General features: G+C 36.6%; 1 protein-coding gene across 10 annotated transcripts in view; it reads right to left on the minus strand.

Annotated features, from left to right (window-relative positions):
- Positions 1 to 491: 491 nt before the first annotated feature.
- The window catches only part of LOC134210866 (zinc finger protein ZFP2-like), a 36,334-nt gene continuing 12,225 nt past the window's right edge, over positions 492 to 24,600 (minus strand). Inside the window, exons 2-15 of one of the 10 annotated variants that reach the window (XM_062687240.1) lie at positions 21,917 to 22,204; positions 20,996 to 21,134; positions 20,856 to 20,933; positions 17,678 to 17,761; positions 12,852 to 12,935; positions 11,274 to 11,357; positions 10,993 to 11,076; positions 10,487 to 10,570; positions 3,023 to 3,106; positions 2,825 to 2,908; positions 2,668 to 2,751; positions 2,489 to 2,572; positions 1,917 to 2,127; positions 492 to 1,446 (exon numbers count right to left, since the gene is read on the minus strand). In XM_062687240.1, coding sequence (XP_062543224.1) covers positions 765 to 1,446; positions 1,917 to 2,127; positions 2,489 to 2,572; positions 2,668 to 2,751; positions 2,825 to 2,908; positions 3,023 to 3,106; positions 10,487 to 10,570; positions 10,993 to 11,076; positions 11,274 to 11,357; positions 12,852 to 12,935; positions 17,678 to 17,761; positions 20,856 to 20,933; positions 20,996 to 21,134; positions 21,917 to 22,204 — 2,154 coding nt within the window. In that variant the 3' untranslated portion in view covers positions 492 to 764. The remainder of the gene's footprint in view (positions 1,447 to 1,916; positions 2,128 to 2,488; positions 2,573 to 2,667; positions 2,752 to 2,824; positions 2,909 to 3,022; positions 3,107 to 10,486; positions 10,571 to 10,992; positions 11,077 to 11,273; positions 11,358 to 12,851; positions 12,936 to 17,677; positions 17,762 to 20,855; positions 20,934 to 20,995; positions 21,135 to 21,916; positions 22,205 to 24,600) is intronic. The other 9 variants (XM_062687242.1, XM_062687241.1, XM_062687243.1 and 6 more) reach the window with 9 other exon arrangements.

Below are 24,600 nucleotides of genomic sequence, written 5' to 3' on the forward strand. Positions count from 1 at the left end.
GGACAATGCTCATGGAGGACCAACGAGCACTTGGAGTTTCCGAAAAGAAAGTGCTGCGTACCATCTATGGTGGGGTGCTGATGGCGGACAGTACGTGGAGGAGGCGAATGAACCACGAATTGCATCAGCTTTTGGGTGCTGTGTATGTGGTATGCGTGTGTGTGTATGTGTACAAATTTTGTAGACATACCTACTTTTTGGAACTTAGTATTATCCGTTTTACTCGCAACAATTTACATTCGACGGGAAAAGGGCTCCCATTGTTGTTTGCTATTGAATTATGACAGGTGAGGAGACATTCCACTAAAAGAGCTTAATAATTTTCGTGTACTTCTCACAGAAATGATTATTTTGCTTGAAAATTCCTGTTTTCAAACGTGAATATGGGAGCGATTGTATTTAAAAAATGGAACAACTGTCCTAACTTAGTTTAAAAATGTTGAACCGATTTCCTAAATAATGTGATTGGCTTTTAGTTAAAGAATAAAAACTTCAAAAAAGCGCATTATATTCAAAAACAAAATAAATTTGTTCGAGCTGATATAATCGATTTCTATCCTGGAGCGAAGCTTCTGGTGCAGCTCCTGTGAAAATCGCCCTAAATCCATACCTGCTTATAACAACCCTGGTATGCACTATTAATCAGCAGAGTCTTCAGCAGCGGACTCTGACGGGGAAGGACTGTTTGCTGCTGTTGTCGTTACAGTTATGGCAGTCTGTTCTGGAGATCCGCCACACGGTGAGGATCCCCGGCTCTCGTTCCATTATGTACTGTGATTGTTGTTAAACGTAGGGATGTGGAATAGGGGCGATAAGATCTTGTGCGGAATATTCTGGAGGTGAGGAATATGTGGGTGATGGAAGTTCACTTGATGATGAAGATCCGTTGGACCGTGGTCCTGGTGGGGAAGGTGTGAGGATATTAGGTGGTGTGAGAGCTGTTGCTGGAGGTGAATCGGTAAATTGTGCTGCTGCTGGAGAGACAGGTGCTGTTGGTGTGAAACTGGAGAATGCTGCTGTTGGTGAATATTAGATTGTTGTTGTGCTTGCTGCTGCTGTTGTTGTTGTTGCTGTTGGTGCTGGCTGGCAACTTCTGGAGGAGTATGTTGTTGTTGAGGATGTTGAAGATGACCAGCTGCGGGGTGGTGGATGTGGCTTGTGGTCAATGTATGTCCATTGCCCATCGTCGATGCGGATGAGATCACCGAAGTCAGAATTGCGGACGGTATGTGCATCGGGGTCTGGGATTGACTGTGAGGTATGGTGATGTGCTGGGCTATTCCAGAGTTGGAGCTTCCATCCATATCTATTTCACTCTTTATGTTGATGTGTTCCAGCTTAAGGCCATGGTTTCCATTATTGAGTTCATTGCATTGTTTGGTATGCCTTTCAAATTCGAGAATATTTTCAAACTGCATCTTGCAGGTTTGACAATTGTATAAAATCCTACGAAGAAAAAAAAATGCATTTAACATTATTGTTGTTTATGGAGATGAACAGTGTATTCTATTGCTTCCAGGACCGGATTTAGCCGGAAGGGGGCCCCGGGGCCGACGGTATGTGGGGGCCCCAAAATGTACAAAAAAGGTTGGTTTTGGTACATAAGATTTGTGGGGGCCCGGGGCCACGGCCCCCCCGGCCCCCCCATAAATCCGGCCCCGATTGCTTCTTTAATCAGTATGAACCAAACTTTGAAAGTTATCACGGTTTTTTCAATAATGTGTGTAGTTTATCATCACAATAGATTTCAAAAGAAAAAGTAATCAACGATTTATAATTTCCAGCGTATTTTATATTAACATTTTTGATTGAATAAATAGAAATTAATTCCGAACATCTGTTGACTTCTTTTCCCCTTGTCTATTAATATCGTCACGCTTTCAATAGTAGTAAAAGTAACATCCTAGAATACTCACACCATGACTTGGCCATTCTGCTGCTGCTGCTTCATGGACTGTTTCTGATGAACCAAAAGATGCTTCTTCAAATTAGAATATTGCGAGTACGATTTGGAGCACAGTGGACATGTGTGCGGACGAATTCCGAGATGTACCATCTCGTGCTTCTTAAGATTGGCACGTTGTGAGAATGCTTTATCACAGCTCTTGCATTTGAATGGTTTTTCACCTGGAGAACAATAAGCTTTCATTAGTAAAAAATCAGAACAGCGCAATTCAAATAGATTAAGTGAAACGGATGAGCATCAAATCGTACTAGGTTTTAAACTATATCGTTTATGATTATATCTGAATCATGCTTGCTTTAAATAGTTCCATTAAAATTTCCACTTCCTGGTAGAGTAAACCGATCTGATGCTCATCAACGGTAACAGACACTACGGGATAACACAGAATAGAGGAATGTTAATGGAAATACACAATTAGATATACCGAACAGAAAAACTAATGAGTGCTGAAGAATGTTAAAACTTTTTAAACGACAAGAAAAACAATGGGTAAAGTAAAAAAAGACTTGCATAGTTATTTACCGGTGTGCAGCATTTGGTGCTTGACCATATTAGCCTGCTGGGCAAAAGCCTTGTCACAAGTGGGACATTTGTACGGTTTAATTCCTACACATGCGCGAACCGCGTCAACCGAAAATTAGGATAAAGAAATGCAATTAAGAAACAGCCTCGCAGTTAGGCGTCGGGGACAAATCTATTACCGCTGTGCAACATCTGATGTTTGACCATATTGGCTTGCTGTGCGAATGCTTTGCCGCACACTGAGCATTTGTAGGGTTTCACTCCTAAGCAGAAGAAGGAATATATTGTGAGAATTTTAGTGTTTGTTTGATTCGGACTCATATTATGTTCAATTACCAGTGTGAAGCATCTGATGCTTGACCATGTTCGCCTGTTGTGCGAAGGCTTTACCACACGTACTACATTTGTATGGTTTAATACCTGGGAAACGCAAGAAATGAGAGCCCTAGTTTAGCAAAGTTGATATGATGCTTATTCGTTTCTATCTTCACTAGCTAATTATGCGTTAGAATATGACTGAATAGGTCTAATTACCAGTGTGAAGCATTTGATGCTTGACCATGTTGGCTTGCTGGGCGAATGCTTTACCGCACGTGCTACACTTGTATGGTTTCAGCCCTGTCAAGATGATTTAAAGAGAAAAAAATGTGTTTATGCTAGTTCTTTTTCATGTCATTTTGTCATGTTACGTAATTTCTTATTTATAACCCTAACTAAATTATAGGTTCCATTATTTTAACTAAGTGCAATTTAATGGTGTATTGTCGTTTAATATATAATACTGAAACCAGTGTTATATTGAGGAGCAATTTTGAGTTTTTAATAGCGGTATATAATATTACTTATCGAAATATTCTCACTGAGTATTACTTAGCCATCCTTTTGAACATACAAAATATGATAAATGAGACTTAAGCTATCAGCATAATCTTTCATAATGACATATTTTTTAACCGTACACTTTGTAATTAAACAGGACCAATAAATGGGGCACGGTATTTGCTTTCCAACATCAATGTGCACAGTTCGAGAGCTCTAGAGCTATTTAATTACCTACTGACTTTTCATGGGAATTGTTGCAATGCATACCATTAATGTTAACAACAAACAAACAATTTCATATACAGTTTGTACTTCTTCTTATTGGCATTATATCCCCCACTGGGACATTACCCTCGCAGCTAAGCACTTCCACAGTTATTACCTGCCGAGGTTTCTAAGCCAAGTTACCATTTTTGCTATCGTATATCATGATGATACTTTTACGCCCAGCGAAGTCGAAAAAATATCCAGCCCGAAAATTTCCTAGACCGGACCGGGAATCTAGCCCAGCCACCTTGACCTTCAGCATGGTTTTGCCTTGTAGCCGCGCATCTTACCGCACGGCTAAGGAAGGCCAGTTTGTATTTTTTTTGTTGGGGCGTAGAACCACTGCGTCCATTGAGTTGAACTTTTGTGGTATACCCCTGATTACTCTTAACTATGTGTTCGCATCTTGTAGGTTGTGGTCACCATTTGTCAAGTAAACAACCTAAGACGCGTCTTTTCCCAGTCCGGTATAATTGAGTTAAAAAACCCACTACCTCTCCAGGATTTGCCACAGGATTTGCCAGGATAAAGCCACAGAAGCGGTGAACATATGACAAGCTCATCAATTTGTCTGGTATTACAAAAACAACAAAAATATCACACAGTGTTTGCTTCAACATTTGGTGAGAAGTTACGACAGTGATAAGCTGTATCATTAGTGAGATTAATGAGTAGCTACTTACGGGACAAGTGAGTACAGTGAACGCTCGCTAATTGTTTTTTCTAGTTGGAGCGCTTTTTAGTTGGGGGTTCGCTAATTGGGGCGACACCCAATTAAAAAGCAGCTAAACGTCAGAATGTGATGTCAAAAATGCGTTGACGTCTTGTTTCCGTGTTTGGCGGGATCGATATTTTCTGGCGCGTAGAATTTTTCTTAGTTCAATGCAAAAAGTAAACAACATTGACGTTTGTTAAAACGCCCCAATTAGCGAACGTCATTCGCTAGTTGGGGTGAGGTCGTGCCGCAATTAGCGAACGATCACTGTCCGTAATCTAAAAAAGTGACGTATACGCCATTTTCCAAAAATGGTGTTAACTAGTAGTACTCATCGAGCTCTTTAACAGAAAAATGACAAACATGCATGTTGTAAATTGGCGCTTACGTCACTTTCTCAGATTACGGCAGCTGTAATACTATTTTTATTCGTAGAAAGTGCAGTTATTTGAACAATGTCTATTCCTGACATGAAACCACTATCATATTGGTAAATCGTTTTGCAATTATATAGAAAGATTTGAAACACTGTGCAAGTTGAATAAGGTTGAACTTGAAGAAAAGAAGCTATGATTTATTCCTTGCAGTGGCGATGACGTCTTTAATGAAATAAAATTGCTGTTTCCGAAGAAAAATGTTGAAGAGTTAGTTTATTATGAAATAATAAAAAAAAATTCTATCATAGGCAGCCAATTCATGTTCTGTTTTTACTGAGCATTCAACTGCTTCAACTGTTGTTGATTCTGTAAGTAGTTTGTAAGTAAAAAGTAAGTATATTGCATTTATATAGTAGTTTTTTTAAATGTGTCTCAATAATCCGTTTGGTTTTTTTTATTGTTTCGTTTCAGAGAGCGAGTAATGGCGCTTTAATCTAGGCATAAGAGCCAAGACATATGGGAGAATTCCTGTGTTTCAACCCTAGAAATTGTATCAACAAGGAGTGACACTAATCTTCGTAGCAATGTCACTCCCAATGTCACGCTTCCATTTATCCCCTGAATATGAAACGGTTGGTCCGGTTGTCCCCGCTTCTTTCTTTCGCGAACTCAAAACTCTTCGTCGATCATGTTATTCATTACTGAATAATCTGATTGCCGGTGAATTATGAATTATTTTCCATTTCAAGCCTGCACGGTGGGCCTGGCCATTTTAATATTTGTATCATATTTATGATATGCTGCAAATATAAATGCTGACAAGAAAATGCTCGGATACACAACCGACATTTCCAGGATGCTTTTCAATACTGGCTGTGCATGTGCTAAGACAAGACAAGACAAGGAATAATAAAAAAATGAAGTGTCGGTTTGACAAAACCGAACTTGCGCTTATGCACAGGTATAAATTTTACAATAAGTTTCAAGGGCCTACTGTGAGCAATATGATCTTAGAAAATATGGTACTGAGAGCACCAAAAATTTTGATTTAGCTGTGAAACTATTAGCGGAAAGTTGTAATTTTAAAGAAGTTAAGGATTAAGTGATACGATATAAATTCATATTCTGGTTGAAATAACTGTAGAAGCATTAGAAAGGTCATCATTGACGAAGAAGCAAGTCAGAGAACCAGACAGATTATAGATCATAATGAAACAGCAACCGTCATGTCAGTGAAGCATCGGTTAAGAAGATACGAATATAATTTTAACAGTAGGTCCAAGCTACGAGACAGGAAATTTAGATCAAGGAGTAGGAGTCAAGAACGGTTTGGTTGTCATAATAGGAGCCTTGTGTGATAGAGGTTACAATTGAAGGTAGTAAATTGATGATGGAGGTAGATACAGGCTCAGCAGTTTCTGTGGTTAGTGAGAAACTTCTTAAAAAATGTTTTTGCTCTTGGAGCTTGGCAACAGAAGATTAGTAGTGTTAAATTGTGCTAAACTAGAGAAATAGAACTATACAAATCTTGGTAGAGGTTGGAATAGATAAACGAAGGATCATGGGGAAACTTATAACTTTGAAAAATTTAACTGATTTCACTCCTCTATTATGTAGAGATTGGATGGATTTTTTATTCAGATTGGAAATATTAAACATAAATATTCCAAAGTTTTCAGTAAGGAATTTTCTGAACCAATTGTAGGTTTCAAAGCTGATTAAACTTTCAAGAACGAGCAACCTATATTTAAACGTGCGTATGAAGTACCGTATAAATTAAAAGAAAAATCCGTAGATCATCTATGCAATTTTGCATTTTTTGTTACATTTTCACTTCATGGAACTAGACAAAGCTGTTGACTTTAGATATCTGCCTAGAAATCCGAACTAAACTTTAACATCTAGACCAACATTTGAAAAGGGCGTAACAGCCAAAATTTATTCCTTCTGATTCCTTGTCCACGTATATTAGGTATATATGTATATATGTAGACGAAGAACCAAAAGGAATAAATTTTGGCTGTTACGCACTTTTCAAATGTTGGTCTAGACATAATAGTTGTGTAGAAAGAGAAAGGAATCAAAGATAGACTCTCTTTTGCGCATACGACTTTTTCTCAAAGCACTCTAGCAGTAATCGCAACAAACGGAGAGTTTCTTTGAACAACATTTTAATACCTGACACCTATCCTCTTCCACTCGCTCGAGACATTTTTGCATCTTTAGCAGATAGCAAAGTTTTCTGTTCGTTAGACTTAACCTTCCTTCTGTCCTCAAAAAATCTTAAGTTGTCTGTGCTCTGGGATCAAATTGACCTCAAATTGTATTGCTATGGCCAATTTTAGATTTTTGAGGCTGTTTCGAAAGATAATTTAATCATCTTTCAGGTCGTAAATATTCTTATCGCACAAATTTGAAATTTGTAAAGATGACGTCTTTAACAAAGTTCTTCTAGTGGGAAAAATCAAATTTTTGTTGTATCGTTACACTGCCGTTGGACGCATAAATGTCACATCACAGCCAAACAGACGTAACACTAGAGAAATATCCATCGACCATGACTTCAACGATCAATTTGAATTGGATCGATGGCGCGTTTCACAACTAGAGGCGCTAGCGTCGTAATCCTCCAAGTTTGACATTTCACTCCAGCGCCTTCTGGTGACATTGTCATACGAAACATTGTTACGTGCAACATGCTCGCAAGATGGTGGTAGAGGAGTTGGGCGATGAATTTTTCTGAAAAATGTTCAAACTGTTACGTCTGTTTGTCTGTGGTCACATGTTACATTTTATCATTTTTGAGGTTTCGATGTCTAACGTCATAATTTGATACGTATTTTTGAAATATTTTGTCAAACCAGAGGTTTTATTCTAGAAAACTAAAAAAACAATTTGTCACATTCGAACAAATGGACGCATACTTGTCACACCGGGATAAATGGACGCATATTTGTCATACTAAAATAAAGAGATAAAACAATCACACAAAAAGACACATAGCACCGCGTGATGTGTCCTGAGGACCGTCCATAAAATATATCATGCTTTTAGGGTCATCTACAATCCACGTGGATAGTTTAGAATGGTGGCTGGTAATTATGCAAGGTCTTTCCCTACTTTCAGAATTTATATGGACGGTTGTCCATGAAAGAAGAGGGGAGGTATTATATTGTCTAGAACCTCTCCAAGTATAACATAAACGGTATAACTCCAAGTATAACATAAATAATTAAAATATTCAAGGCCCGTAAAAAAGTGATAAAGAGGAACACTTTAGCAAATCCTTTTTTTTTGTAAAACTCATAATTATTGTGACATGTTATGACGATACAATTTATTCAAAGTATGAAACAAGTACAAAGATTAATCAAAAGCTTCTTGCTTCGTCGGAAGATCAATTAAAAACGAGTTTTTCTCTTCGGTAACAACAGGTTGAACCATTTTCATTAGAGAAGTTTTCTTTTCTTCTTCAATTCCTTGAGGAGCATTTTGCCAACGTACATTTGTATCAGAAGAGGATGAATCCTTTAAAACCAACTTAAATTGCTTCTTGGAAAACAACTTGCAGTATTTAAGGTCTTTACTGTTGATATTGTTTGAATATCTAAGTTCATGACGGCCTTTTTCAAACACCACTTTTCGCATGGCATCCACGTACGGGCGTGGCTTGCAGTGGTTTATCCTATACTCCAAAACGGTTAGCTTTGAAGAAGTCATTTGCTTGCATATCAAGTACGTCAACATTGTTCTTTGCATTGCAAACCACAAACTTGAAGTTTTCATAACTGACGACACGTTCATGGCGCATTTTGGAATCAAACGCCGCATGGAAAGAATCAGCGGCCATTATTGTCAGATTTTCTAGATATGATACACTGCGCGGCGTTTGTAGTGTTCCCAAATGGGTGCTTGCATAAAACTTCACGCGGCGAATGACTGTCGAAAGGTACGGCCGCGCCAAATGATACACCGCAATGCTATTCACCCAATGAGACTAGATAGAAGGTCATATGAATTTCCATACCTCAGTATTTATTTTCATTGCTATTCACCCATAAGAATCAAGTAAACGAGGTGCAGAAAGCGCGGCGGTACCTGTCATGAAGGGTTCGCCGCGTGCAATTTTGAGAAAATCAGGCAATAACATATGTCCCGATTCAAAGTTCTCCAGCAGCATGCGCTCGACCTGAATTTCATTACTGTTTATCAGTAGGGTAATGTGATGGAATAAATTCCAGTTCTTATTTTGCGAACTACAATTATCCAACCAAAAGATAAAAATTGTCTTCAAGTCAGCGTACTTCATAATAACTTTGCAAAACAGCTAAGGATTTTGTTGGCTGTGCGACCATTAACTGACTCGGACCAAATGCACGCAGACAATGAGAATGCTCGTATGTAGAGGCCAACAGGCGAAAAGCTGTCATTAAAGACCAGCAGCCTTTACGAGAAAATAATGCGCTTGAAGCAATCCAAGCGTGGAAGCCGTATGACCTAGAAAATAAGTTCATAACTTATAAATAATTGAGAACTTTTTGCAAATCCATAGAAAAAACTGCTTCACCTGGTAGCACTTTGTAACCGATAGGACAGTCGTCGATAAGACAGCCGTGATTTCTTTGGACGTTGAAGATGTAGTGCATGTCCTTGTCCCGGGCAAGGAAACTACGCCTATGGTCAACCTCTGGGACTGGTAATGGAACGTTTGCCGACTCCGCAAACGGAAAACGATCACCTGTGTCATTTTTTAAATCTAACCCGAGGAAGTCCTCTCCCGATTCCGCGCCACTGGATTAGCTGTATTGGATATTCCATTTCCGGTTCCACTTCTACCGACAGCGAAAAATCACACCAAAGAAATACAATCGTCGCTCGCGAAATGTAAAAACAAATTAACAACAACTATCTCTCAGTTCACGGTGTGACAAATATGCGTACATTTTTCGCTTGGTCAGTGAATTTCGCGGCATAAGTGTCACATTCGGGTTTTGATTGAAAAAACGTGGAAAAATAGTTGTTTTTGGCAATGTTTGAGTCCGGCTCAACGAATATGAATATTCTTCTATATAGTTTATTGTGTTAAAGTCAACAAAAAAAGCGAAATTTTGCGATAATAAGATGAATGCATTTTGAAACTTCAAATTGTGTTTTTCTCATTTTTCTCGTTTGTAACATGTGACATTTATGCCTCCGACGGTAACAATATGTAAGACATTTGATTACAAAAGATGGTTTATTACCATCCCCGGACAAAATGTCTTATGGAAATTATTGAAATATTTATTTAAGTTTAAATTAAAAGGTAGTTATACAATTCTTGATGAATTTAACTAAACTGTTATTTCACTTTAACTGCAATGTCAGAAGATATGTGTGTTAAAATCTAACAGTGTATTAAAATGAAATGTTTTTAAATGAAGCTCCGAAGAGTAAAATAAAGAGAGTCAGTCGAACTTGAGCCGCAGGTATACGTATGCGGAGCCATTTAACCAGTGTCTTTTATTCTTTATCAAAATCAAGCAAGAAAACCAATCTTAATTCCAAATGTATTTGAAGTTTAATATAATAAGATTCTATCATGAACATGTATGTCTAAGCTTGGAAGATGATATTAGCATTTCCATTTGAATACCCTTTTGAATACACCCCTTTTTCTAAAATCCTTACGTATTTACTGCATGACCCCTAACCAGTAAATTGACATACACATTGTTATCAGAAATGGCCTTCTCTACTTTTCCAAGCGTAACAATTACAACACAGATTAAACATAGGATATGGAACTAAAGATATAAGAAAAAAAGCAAATATTACCGGTGTGGAGCATCTGATGCTTCATCATGTTCGCCTGCTGGGCAAATGCTTTTCCACAGGTTGGACATTTGTACGGTTTGACTCCTGCAATTTGGTTGGGTTTCAATCGTTATTACACAGTTCGTAGTAGCGGTTCATTAGGGGAGGGACGGTCGGTTGGCGCGAGAAGCGATGCATATAACGAAGAAAAACAGAATTATGGAAATGTACGAAAACGAAATACAGAGGAGAAGGGAAATATAGAAAGTACAATGTTAGTATGAAGAGTTGAAATTAAAATTTCGGTTTTTATTTGCTATTTTTTGTTTTGTTTTTCGATATCATATTTTTGGTGTTTATTTGATAGTTCAAAGATGTATTTTGCTTTTCTTCGTTTATAACACAACGATGCTCGTCCGCGCGGGAATCATTCGGCCTGTTTTATGCTTATATTTTTGTTTTGTTTTAAACACAGTGAGTTCTTGAAGATTCAAAAATCTAGTCAACTTAAGCTTTCTAAGATTTACCGGTATGAAGCATCTGATGCTTGACCATGTTTGCCTGCTGTGCAAATGCCTTGCCACACGTGGAACACTTGTAAGGTTTTACTCCTAAAATAGGATGTGGGGAGTTTTGTTTTTTTTGCAAAAGTTGGCAAATTAGTGTTGGGAAAAATGGGAGAAAATAGACGGTCGAATATTAGTGAATTCTCCATACGCATGTTTCTTTACTTAAATCTGAGATTATTGCAAAGGAGGTCAAGGATAAATAATCTATGATTAGCGCAAACTTGTTTGAAGTGACTTACCCGTATGGAGCATCTGATGTTTCACCATGTTAGCTTGTTGGGTGAATGCTTTATCACAAACAGGACATTTATAGGGTTTCAAGCCTGTAAATATAATTAAATAGAATTAAACATTTTTAGATATTGTCGAAAAAAAAGTTGCCTTCCAGTACATTAATTACAAAAAACGTCTTCGCTAACTGAATATAACGTATCCAAGTAGATTTACCATTGTTAGATTAGCTAAAACCTTCAGCGGTAAAGCACACCACTTATTCCAAACAAATGCATACTTTAAAAGAAGTAGGCATCTATACTGCCAATGATCACACATTTTCAACATTCGACAAAAAGTAGGCATGGGAGAAAGTAAAGGTTTGCGTATGGAAATCTAATTAATTTTCTCTGAGTGAAGAACTGAAGTCATTTAAAAATTCACAGAAATAGAAAAAAAAAAGTTTTTTAAAAATAGACAAAAACTTTTGAAGTTGTAATTTTTTGGAGCGACGTCTACTTAACTTGTTATTTGAGTGCAAGCGACAGACTTGTCCAGTGTTAATGATGTGCGGTCACTCTGCTCAATGTTACAAAACAACTTGGTAACATTTCTGATTTCACTTAGTCTGCTGAAAAAACTAACAATTGGGGAACTATTCTAGCTTAGCTTTGACTGACTTAACATATCTATGGTTGCTACTCCGTGATTGACCAGAATCGGAATCAGATTGACCAGGATTTGTGAATAATTCTCACTGTACAATTTGTTTGCCTCTGCGTTTTTACAAACGACTGCGGAACGATGCATAAGCTTAACTCAAAATTGACAAAAAATACAAATGTTACGAATATGCGATCATGGACAACTATATGCATTTTATTTATGAAGGCGAGTTTCCACCTTCTCAATTGACAAAATTAATTGTCGTGAATTTTCACTTATAGTATCTTTTTTTCGGCACATAGAACTTCTTGATATTGCAAAAAGAAAACTTTCAACTCACTTCTAGAAGAATTAATCATCAAACTCAAAAAATTCAATCCTGGAAACGACGATTTTCCACACTTGATATAGCCTAACGAGTGAAATTTGACTGCAATCATATATCAAGCTCTATCTGGTAAAAGGGCGAATGTCGCAAGAGAGAATTCTCTTCGTCGACTTCGCCTCTTTTAAATAAAAGTGACAAGTAGAGGATTTCTTTGCAGTTTATCACATCAGAATGCAAGTTCGCATTGTTTTGTATCGTGCTGAGGTGATAAACCACTAAGAAATCCGCTGTAAATGTGCTGTCTGTTGCCTAATATATGGGGATTTATGAAGAGGGATGTATTGTTAATATATTTGATTTGCTGTAATCTAATAGAGATTTTTTTTTCATATTATTTCTGCTTGGGTACATTTTATTTCAGTTAGCGAATAAATATTTTACCATAAATTTACATAAACAAAAATAATTTGAACACTTCAGGTGAATATTTATAATACATATTTGTAACTGAGGGAGCGTGGAACGCATTAATGTTATATGTGGACAAAAAGGTATCTAATATCTACAATGAAAAAAGGCTGATAATGATATAAAAGTCAGCGACATTTACCGGTATGAAGCATCTGATGTTTAACCATGTTGGCGTGTTGAGTGAAGGCCTTTTGGCACACTGGACACTTATAAGGCTTCAAACCTGCAAAGTTAGCCGTTGGTGAAACGAGAAGAGAAAAATAGAGCAAAATCAGCTTTTTCGCCGTTGGGGTCAATTGGAAAGAGAAAATTATATTAGCAAACAAAACTATGACCTATGTTAGAGATAAAAAAGCGTCCGTATCATGAATAAAGGAGTGATGAAAAACCATAAGCGTATAATAAACTAGAGTGAATTTTGTAAATTTGTTTTTATACCATATAAATAAAATTGAATTGGCTTAGAAACCTCGCAGTTAATAACTGTGGAAGAGTTAGTAGAGAACACTAAGCTGCGAGGCGGCAATGTCCCAGTGGGGAATGTAATGTCAATAAGAAGAAGAAATAAAATTGAAATTAATTTTTATTGTTTAATTTTGAATTAAGTGAAATTGGAATCCATCATTATCAGACAGTTGATAGGCCCGACGGTTTTACTTATGTTTAGTATCACAAATAAACAAAATCTGTTGGATTACCTAGTTATAGTCCATTAGTCTAGTCAAGGCATTGCAACATTTTAAGACATTCTAACCCATAAACGTTGAAAATTATTATTCCGCATATATTGCCTTTCTTGTACAAAAAATTGTACTGAAAGGCCATCATTTGACTGCAAAAATGAAATTTTAACAGGAGGGTTGGATATACATAGTGTTATATACAAAACGACCCAGCTCGTCGATCTGAGCAAATGTCTGTCTATCCGTGTGTATGTGTATGCGTGCAGAAAAACTAAGAAAAACATTAGACTACTTTCTAAATATTAATCGTTAAACCGATTTTCTCGCAACAAGTCGCATACGACAGGAGGCAACTCGAAAGGCTGAAAAATCATGAGAAACCAATTTTAGTGGAAGAATTCACATTTGACGTTAATAGGGGCACAAACTAAAATGATCCGCAACCTTCTTGCGTCTTCTTGTTGTCTTTCAATTTTTATAAGGAATTCTTATTTTTTACTCTATACAGCTAAAAATGTTGAGGTAACATAGAAAGGAACAAGATTTTGTTGTTCTTGATTCTTGTGTTTGGTTTTTGATTCTTGGCAAGATTACTTTCTTATTTTTTATTGTTTATTCCGAGGTTTATTCTTCTTTCTTCTTCCTTCTTCTTTTCCTTCCTTTATTCCTACTTCCTTCTCCATTTTTTCTTTTTCCTTCTTTTTTATTCAATTTTCTTCATTTTTTTTCTTCTTTCTTCTTCAACCCTTCCTAGTTCCTTCTTCCTGTTTCTTTCTTGATTCTTTTTCTACCTTTCTTCTTAGTTCTTCCTCCATAGTTCTTCCTTCTTAATTCCTTTTTCCTTGTTCCTATTTCCTTCTTTCTTCTTCTGCCTTCTTTGTTCCTTCTTTCTTCTTCTTACTCCTTTTTTCTGGTTTCTTCTTTCTTTATTTTGTTCTTCTTTCTCCATTCATTCCTTAGGCTTTCTTATTTCTTCCTTTTCCTTGTTTTTTCTTCTTTCTTCCTTCTTTTATTTCCTTGTTTTTCCTCCCTTTATGTCTTCTTTCCTCTACATTCTTCCTTTCCTAGTTTCTTCTTCCTTTTTCCTTATTCCCTTTTCTCTATTCTTTCTTCATTCTCTTTATTCCTTCTTTTTTCTTCCTTCTTTCCTTTTTCCCTTTTCTTTCTTTCGTCTTTTCTTCTTTTCTTCTTTCTTCCTTGTCCCTTGTTTCTTCATATTTCTTTCTTCTTTCGTTCTGTTTTCTTTTTCCATTATTTTCCTTCTTTTCTTTCTTTTACCTTCTTCCTTTTTTTTCCTTCATTCTTGTTCCTTCTTCTTTTTTCCTTCTTCTATATTTATCCTTTCTTCCTGTCTTCCTTCTTCATTTTTTCTTCTTGCTTCATAATTATGCCTTCTTCCATCTCTATCTTACTTTTTCCTCTTCTTTCTTCTATGTTTTCTTTAATCTCTCATCTTTTTTTCCTTCTTCCTTCTTCCGTCTTCTTTCTCCCTTCTTCCTTCTGTCTTTTTTCTTCCTTGTTTCTTCTTGCTTCATCATTATTCCTTCTTCCATCTTTATCTTACTTTTTCCTTCTTCCTTTTTCTATGTTCTGTCTTCCATCGTTCATCTTTTTTACTTCTCCCATCTTCTTTCTCTCTTCTTCCTTCTTCTTCCATCCTTCCTTCTTCTTTGTACAATTTTTAATTCATCATTCTCTATTCTTTAATCTTTAATTTTTATTTTTTATTCTTTACTCTTTATTCTCTATTCTTTATTCTTTATTCTGTATTCTTTAATCTTTATCCTTTATTCTTTAGTCTTTATGATTTATTCTTTATCCTTTATTATTGATTCTTTATTATTTATTTCATTTTTAATTCTTTATTCTCAATTCTTTATTCTTTATGTTTTATTCTTTATTCTTCTTTATTCATCATTCTCTATTCTTTATTCATCATTCTTTAAGTTTGGTAATCATCCTCTATTCTTCAAACATTATTCACTTTTCATCCACTCAACATAGTTGGTACAACATATCGTATGGTTGGGATTAATTTCATCCCATCAATTTCAGCCTTTTGAGACTTTCAGCCTTTTGAGTTCAGCCTTATGAGTATTCAGCCATATGTGTTTCTATCTTTCGTAGGACACCCTTTAGTGGAATGAGGTATCTTTAAATTATAAACGATTGAATTGTGTTGGGGCGTGCTTAGTTCATCCATTATTGGATCATTTACCCTAGATGTTAACCCTCTCTTCCCACGACTTTTTCAAAGTTTTCAATAGGAAGCAATCATCTAGGGGAAAAATGCTAGAACAAAAGTTATTTGGCATAGCTAACATTAGTGGAAAACGTTTTTGATTGTAGATCAATAGTTACTTGATTGTTTTCAATAGTTTAACTATTTTTACACAAAATTGATTATATTTGCAGTCTAATGAAACCATAAAGTTGTGCCAAATACTGCTTTTTGTTGTTGAAATAATTCGATGAATGTTGGAAGGTGCAAAATTTGATGGAGCTCTACAGCTACCATGGGAAAGAAAGGGTTAAGTGTTCAGTCTGTACGACCTCTGGTCGAAGACGGTGTTCCTTTTTTTATTATTATTTAACCGGCATGGTAGATGCTACCATTGGTACTCCGCGTATCTGAAGGAATAACTCCTATCCATACCTCCCGTGGTGCCGCCTGGGTACGAACAACCTTAATGAAAATCGGGTAACCAACCCTGGTGGGAACTATGATCGTACTATAGGGGAGGGAGCAGGGTTTGCAGAAATCGCTCTAAATAGATAACGAACAACGAAAGGCAAGAAAGGCAAAAACTGTTCCGAATCATAACAAGCCACGATAACAAATTTATCAAACTTGTATAGGGTAAAATGCCCAATAGTGGACCCCTAGTAGCGAAATTTTGCTCTTCCGGGCATAATGAGTGGAAATTTGCAAAATATTAATTTTGCGTGATATCTAATATCAAGCTCTGCATCTCCTCTTCACGATACATACATAGAACACTCAAATACTGACGTTATTCTTCGAAATTAACATTTTAAAGTCGGACTGAATTTGTTCTATAGTAGACCCCTGGGGGTCCATAATAGGAAATTGCTTCCTATAGTCGACACTTCATTTGATTTTCATGTTTCGTTTCGGGACGTTCTTCTTCCCTATTATGGACCCCCCCAAAATATTCCTATAATGGACACCCTCGTGTTTATTTTTATAGAATTGTAAAAAATCATTTAATTTTACTTTTCCATAGCATTTTCAATGCATGTAATCAAATGATAGGACTGTAAGGTAGGTTCTCCTAATGGAATTTCATAGCAAAATGTTTCCATTGTGCTGTAATAATGAAAAATGGCTGGAGGGTCCACTATTGGTTGAGGGTCCACTATTGGGCACTTTACCCTAAATACAAGTAAAAAAACAGAATCGAATAGGCAGCCCCACAGACGGATCTGACGACGTCAACATATTGCGGGAGAACATCGGTACATTTATTTATGTTGCCATAATCGAATAGTTTTTGTTGTTTCATGATACTTCAAATTTCTTCACTTATTGTGACACACTGCGACACTTTGTCAGCGAATTTTAAAATTAAAGCATATTCTTTTTACGCGATTTTCTACTACTGTTTTTTACGCTTAAAAAAGGTTTTAAATTATTTAGAATCCCAAAGATAAAAAACAATTATTTTGTTGTTATAATCGAATGGTTTTGTTGTAAAATCAAATCTAGACCAACATTTGAATAGGGCGTAACAGCCAAATTTTATTCTTACTGATTCTTCGTCCACATACAGAGCTGTATATGTAGACGAAGAATCAGAAGGAATAAAATTTGGCTATAACGCCATTTTCAAATGTTGTTTTAGAAATGTTGCCAAAATCTAATGGCATTGTTGCCAAAATCGAATGGGGTCAGCACTAAAGAATCATGGAAAATCGTATGCATGGGATAGGCAGTCAGTGTCGTTATTTAACATGTTAGAAAAAAAAAATGGTTGCATAATGTATTCGAATAGACAAAGGACCTATAATAAATTCCTTTTCTCCATCTTTTTATATAAAGTATCTTAAATAAAACTAGGGAAACTGTTCCACTCTTCAACTTGCTGTAACAAACTGATCCTATCGCCGAATAAAATAAATAATGTTAAATTTTTGTAATCATGCTATGCTCATTTGCGTGTCATTTCTTTGATTTTCATTAGATGAACATAGGCGCTGTGAGATGAAGAACCGGAACAGTGACCCTACATGAAGAAAAGAATACTATCAGTTTACATACCTGTGTGGAGCATCTGATGTTTGATCATATTGGCATGTTGCGAAAATGCTTTCTGGCAAACGGGACACTTATAGGGTTTAAGTCCTGCAATAGAAACAAAATATATCAGTATAAATTGAAATATTTACTTTTTAACAAAACAAAATAAAAAACTATAAAAAATCAAGGAGATCTTTACATCTGTATAACTGCCCTTTTATGAAAAGGTATTAAACAACACAGAAATCCAAGCAAAATGGAACAATCATACATATAAAGGTATATGAAAAGGGCTTACTGCCCTTAAATTCATAACACTCCCATGTTTGCTTAATTTCCTATCTACATGGGACGGTTATGAATTTATGGGCAGTATAAAGAGATGAATAAAAGAAGCATACTGTTGTTTTCGATTTTGAAATTATTTTTACAAAACAAATAATGCTTGTGGAAAAACCAAAGAGAAGTAACGAAAACATAATATGATGGAAATAGATTTACCGGTGTGAAGTAGCTGATGCTTCAGCATATTAGCCTGTTGTGTGAAGCATTTTTCACAGATAGGGCATTTGAAAGGCTTCAATCCTGATTTTAGTGGTTGAGAGAAGACATTGGAAAAGATTTGCAAAATAGAGGAGAGTAAAATATTTTAATTTTATTAGCTTTCTTTGATTCATCTCTGACAATACGTTGTAGATTTTTTCGAAGCAAGTGGGTTCGTCCGGTCATGGTCTCAGTGTTTAACCATAATAAAGTGAGTTAGGATTAATACTATTTATATGTGAAAAATATATTACTATGTCGAGCTACATCTAGTACATAACTAGTATGCTCTTTTGTCATGACATCCGCTCAACTACTGCATCGTTTATTTCGTAATATCTGGTACACCGCAACATTCCCGTCGACTGGATGCAAGGTATCTTAGTGAAGGTACCCTGGTGATCTGACTGTATGCGATAACTGGCGAGGCATTATGTTGCTGTGTACCGTTCGCAAAGTTCTATGCAAAGTTATCCTAGCCCGAATTCACGAGAAGATCGATGCGCTCCGTATCATTCTGGATCAGGTCAACGAATTCCGAGAGTCCCTTCACTTGGTATTCATTGACTATGAAAAAGCTTACGACTGTCTCAATCACGAGAATATGTGGGGCGCCCTGAGACGCAAGAAAATCATCGGCTTCATTGAGGCACAGTACGAGGCCTTCTCGTGTAGAGTACTGCACAATGGGGTCTTGTCCGACCCTATCCGGGTCGTAGCTGGTGTGAGGCAAGGATGCCCGAGTAGCACACTTGTTGCATATCAGTCACTGTGACTCATATGCGACCAAATCCAGTCACATTGAAGTTGCTGCAATTAAATCGATGTGAACTGTGCTACTAGGGTGTATTCTATCACCCTTACTGTTCCTCATCGTAATCGATGAGATTCTGGTAGATGCGATTGACCGTGAACCAAACCGCGGGCTGTAATGGCAGCCTATAACCATGGAGCACCTAAACGACGTCGAATTGGCTGATGACGTTGCACTCCACGCTCAATGGCGCTCTGATATACAGAGTAAGCTCAACGACCTTGCCGAATGCCGAGCACTCCTCTTCGGCAGGCTTAGTCATCAACGTCAACAAAACCAAATCGTTGGATGTAAACACTGTGACTCCTACCAGTTTCACAGTAGCCGGGCAACCAGTGGAGAATGTTGCAAGCTTCTAATATCTTGGCAGCCAAATGGCGTCAGACGGCGGTACCAAGATCGACATAGGCGCACGGATCAAGAAATCAAGGGCTGCCTTCGCAAGTTTAAAAGATATCTGGAAAAGCAGGAAGATAAATGAACCACCAAAATAGGAATTTTCAACTCTAACGTGAAATCTGTGCTGTTATACGGTAGCGAAACATGGTGTGTATCAGCGGAGAACCCTCAACGGCTGCAGGTGTTCATCAACAAGTGCCTGTGGTATATAATTCGGGCCTGGTGGCCTCACAACTGGATTTCAAACAACGAGCTCCATCGTCGTTGTCACCAGAGGCCGATAGCAACAGAAATTCGGGATCGGAAGTGGGGTTGGGTCGGCCACACTCTACGCAGGGGCGGAAACGAAATCTATAAACAAGCATCAGACTGGAATCCAGCGGGACATCCCAGCAGAGCAGACCCAGACGCTCACGGCGGCGAAGCCTCAATGAAGAAATAAAAGAAGTCGACTGGCAACAGGTTAAAGCGATAGCTGGACAACGCTCAGGATGAAGATCTTTTAAGTCGTTCCTTTGCAACACCGGAGATGTACAGGATCCATAAGTAAGTCTTTGTCATAACGCCAAATGATTGTCTAGTTTAGGACCTAATTACGGATTCCACATTTACTCTCACCTTCACTTCATCTAACGAACACTTCACATTTAAGTTCATGAAAAGTTAATTGCATATATTCCGGGTATTGAGTCACCCGAAGTAGTTATTAATTATTATGCCTGAAACCTGATTTATGCACCACATGCACAACATGTGACAGACTTTATTCGAAAAATGTATTGGAATGTAACCACTTCTTTCGGTGGGGTTTGTTGGGATCTACACGTTTTTTCAAAGTGGTCGAGAAAAAAGTGTCCCTAAGGAAAAATATTATTTCCTAAGAATCAATTTCCGGAAATATCCACTATTCGAAATTATGAGCTCTCCTCTTTCATATCATATGTAAATGAAAATGCTCTATTATAGGGGGTTCTAGAACAATTTTTATTTTTCTCAGGATTTTAGTGCTAATCCCCAAATGGTTCCCAAAAAGAGTGTGATAATGACCTCCGACAGAACAATTTGTATACTTAGGTACGTTAAAGAGGAAATCCTATACTTTCCTGTAGTGGATAGAGATTCAGAGATACCGTGCTGTGCCCGTATTTCGTTCACCTAAGGCGATGCGCTATGGTTTCTAAAATGGTTCGAGACCCCTCCTTCCTTTGTAAAGGGGGGTTCTCATATAAATGAAACGGAAATTTCTGCATAACTCGAGAGCTAAGCGGAGAATAATTAATCAATTTTATGCGATACGAAGGTTCGTCGGGTCTGCTAGTAATTGCATATAAAAATGAATTTGTGTGATACCATATTATATAAGTGGTAAATGTTGAGTTATTAACAAAAAGTATTAATGAAAAACTGCATCAAATAATTATAATTGCCAAAAACTTAACTTACCATTGTGAACCAGATCATGCCGCTGCAGATTCGCCAACTGAGTAAAACCCTTATTACAAATCTGGCATACAAAAGGACCTGTAATATAATTACGTATACAAATTAGTCTATTATTCCGCATTATTGCTAAATATTCTTACGGTCGCCAGTGTGAGCCTTCGTGTGCTTCCACATAGAACTGTGACTGGGAAACTCTTTCAAGCAGATCTCGCACTTAAACTTGTTCTCAGTCAGATGCTTGGTACGATGTTGCTGCATCTCCTCCATCGTATCGAAACGCTGATATTTTATGGAACATATTGGTTTTCATACAATTCCAAAATGCGTATGGAAGAATATAAAAACAAACGAAAAAAAACTTTTCAGTATTACAAATCACTTGAACTGCCGATCTACTAGGACATTCAAACTATGAGCTATGCCATTTGATATAGAGAAAATTTCAGCCACGGTTCACACATCTAGTTTTCCTGTTATAAGGTATAATATAATGTACATATTAAATACTTTATTGAAATTTATTTGATGGACGCTGTATGTGCTTCATCGATCAGAACTAACAAAATTGTACAATTTCCCATCTTCCTGCGCTCTAAACTAAAGAACAAAGCATAAATCATTGTTATCTCACGCGCTATTTTTTATTGTTAACCTACAAAACACAGGAACTTACTTCAGAACGTTTCCTAAATCATACATTTAACCGAATTTGAATTTTATTTGATTGCTTTAGAATAAAATGTGAATTTGCCAAAGGTAACCTACCTACAACATAATAACATAAAATTTGTTCACTAATTAATGATTTTGAATGTATTACTTCTACGTGAAGTGCGATATGTGCCATCACAAATATTGCTTTCAAATCGACTTCTATAAAAACATTCTTCATGCCTGCCGTATCCTAACGGAACTATCAATTCTATACTTTCGCCTCTAATTCTATCATGAACATGTACGTCTAAGTTTGGAAGATGATATTAGCATTTCCATATCATTATAAAATTTGTTTTTTTTTTGCGTTGGGCTGAGCTAAGATTTCTAACTTGTTTACTTCTTACCTTTCTGCATTGAGGACATTTGATTCGGTTCAGATTTATTAATGCGTTTCCTAGCGAAAGTGATACCGCTAGGGGATGTTTATGTTCTGTCATGGTATCTTGCCCAAGCATCTCTGTGCGGGCAAGCGAAACCGCTAGCGAGTGCTTGTTATCGACCATCTGGTTCTGGACAAGCATTTCCGAACGGGCAAGTGAAACTGCGAGAGAGTGCTTATTCTCGACCATCGGATCCTGGACCAGCATCTCCGTACGGGCAAGTTCGATCTCCCCATCCTCAAAGGTTGGTTGCTGTTGAAAGAATAAAAAATATATTCGTTACAATTGTGTTTATTAACTTTACCACACACAAACAGACATAATACTCGTGAAATTCTCATCGTTCACTGATCTACAGGTCAATTTAAAAAAATCATTATTCGTATTTGCTCGGGTTAGACTACCGTCATCTGGTTCATGATTCGCCCAACTCAGTGAAAACAACAGACGTCGTTAGTGTTTGTACGACGATGAATTTGATGAGTGAGTGTTCAATGTGTTATGTCTAATGTCTGTGACTATATTAGAACTTTTACGCTTTTACACCGTGTGGCGCAACGACAATCAATACCGACAAACTATATGGATGAAAAGCAGAGCGGTCAAATGCAAAACACAAAAGAAATTCGTTTTATACTTGCTCTCTTTCTAATATCTAGGATAATTTTTCATTTGTTGGATTTTTTCCTCAGCACGTGAGACAATAGTAGTTTGTGCAACAAGTTGCAAAAAGATGTTTTTTTCAGCACGAGTTGTAAGTTTATGCAACGAGGCTTGCCGAGTTGGATAAATACGAGTGCTGAAAAATCGAGTTTTGCATTGACTAAAATTGGACTTTAATAAGGGATACAAACATTTACACAGAATAGAATTCACAAAGGCACTATATTAGTGCTTTTCTTCTATATGCACTTCTCCATTTTAGTTGACTCTCTAATATGAGTCTATGAATTTAAAAGGGAAATATCGAGATGTACATAGAGCTCAAAACTATTTAAAAGGTTTTTATTTTTTTGAGAATTCATTTTTTTTGCGGTCGGTAACAAACATTTTGATTGACACTGTGATGTCACTCAGAAAGACTTCATTGCCTTGTCCATTGCAATGGTTTCGGATATTCTTTAGGATATGTGTCAAGATGAATGCTTTCTTTAATTTTGCAGGTGGCGCAAGAATTTACAGCAAGTGCAATCGAAAGTTACACAATAAATCTCGAATGCAAGGAAAAATACATTAAACATACATTTTACAGTCAATAATTTAACTGAATTTGTTGAAAATCAACTTTATGCGCATTATGGGTGACCATTAAGATATCGAATTATAAATATATAAATGGAATAAAATGTCATTTTTCTTTTGTCATAATTATTGCGTGGTCAAAAATGTGCTTGCGTTATTCAAACCATTTGTATAACTCAAAAACAACTTAATAGTTTTAAAAATGTAAATAATAACTAATATACTACATAAGTGCATGTATTATAAAAGTATTTCATAAACGTTTTTATTACTTTACTTGTTATAGTATATTATATAATGTTCATATAAGTCATATACATTAGTTATACTGATGGAATTTAAAACATATATTATGACATGAATGATGTTTTCTAAGACGCCATTTTTTGCGCTTTTTTGGGCTATAAGCATTAGAAAACCCCAATTTATCCACCGGTGGTGATGATGCCTTTCTCGATTCAATATGTTGAATTCGAATTAATGCTGTAATGCAGTACTTATTGCCTACATCTCGGCGGTAACAAGATTTTGTGCAATTCTATTACGTTGCTTAAAATTACTTACCTTGGGTTGCGCCACGGCTAAAATGATTAATAATTCAATGTGCATTTGTGTTTTTGTTGATTAAAAAATAAAAATATAATCCAAACTGCTTGATTTATTAAAAAACAAAAACAATAGTGTCCAACTAGGAAATTTGCTCCGTCGAATGAAACCAGTTGCACTCGAATCTGTCAAGCCCTTCTATATGAAACGCGTTTAACAAAAAAAATATTTATGGGCTACACACATACACACTTTTGGAGTGAAATTATCCAGCTTTTTACGCAAGCCATGCTATAAAATTTGAATCACCCCTTTTTGACATTTCTCGTGTCCAACCATAATCTTTATAATTCAATCAAAGTATTCTCAGGCATGTTAGAAAAATATTAATAAGTCCATGGAAACGTCACAAAACCAAATGTTTTCATTTACTATTGTTGTGTTTCTGGTTTTTACCAGGTTTGTACTACATAATTTGTTCATTTTAGGCAATTCAAGGGCTGCGGACTGCTAATCGTATTATTAAATACGCCTTTAAAAAGGGGCAAGAGCGTTAGACTACATACTGTGGACAAAATTACCATTGAGAGAACAAAAACAGTGCCAGGGCAATCAATAAGGGTGACATACGGCAACAGTACAGCACGCAAGGTTAACTTGAGAAGCTAAAACAATGCCCTGAAAAAGCAGAATTTGGGACTCGGAACGTATCTACGTCGGTGGTTTAATTTCCGTCATGGGTACTAAAACTTAGAGGGGATTTAGAATGCCGTCACCCTACTCTCTTTCTTTTCTCCGTAGGTATATGACTTCTCTAAGCTCATGATCTATTACATTACACAATAAAGTGCTCGACGGCA

This window comes from Armigeres subalbatus, chromosome 2 (genome assembly GCF_024139115.2).
Source record: "Armigeres subalbatus isolate Guangzhou_Male chromosome 2, GZ_Asu_2, whole genome shotgun sequence".
Lineage (NCBI taxonomy): Eukaryota > Metazoa > Arthropoda > Insecta > Diptera > Culicidae > Armigeres > Armigeres subalbatus.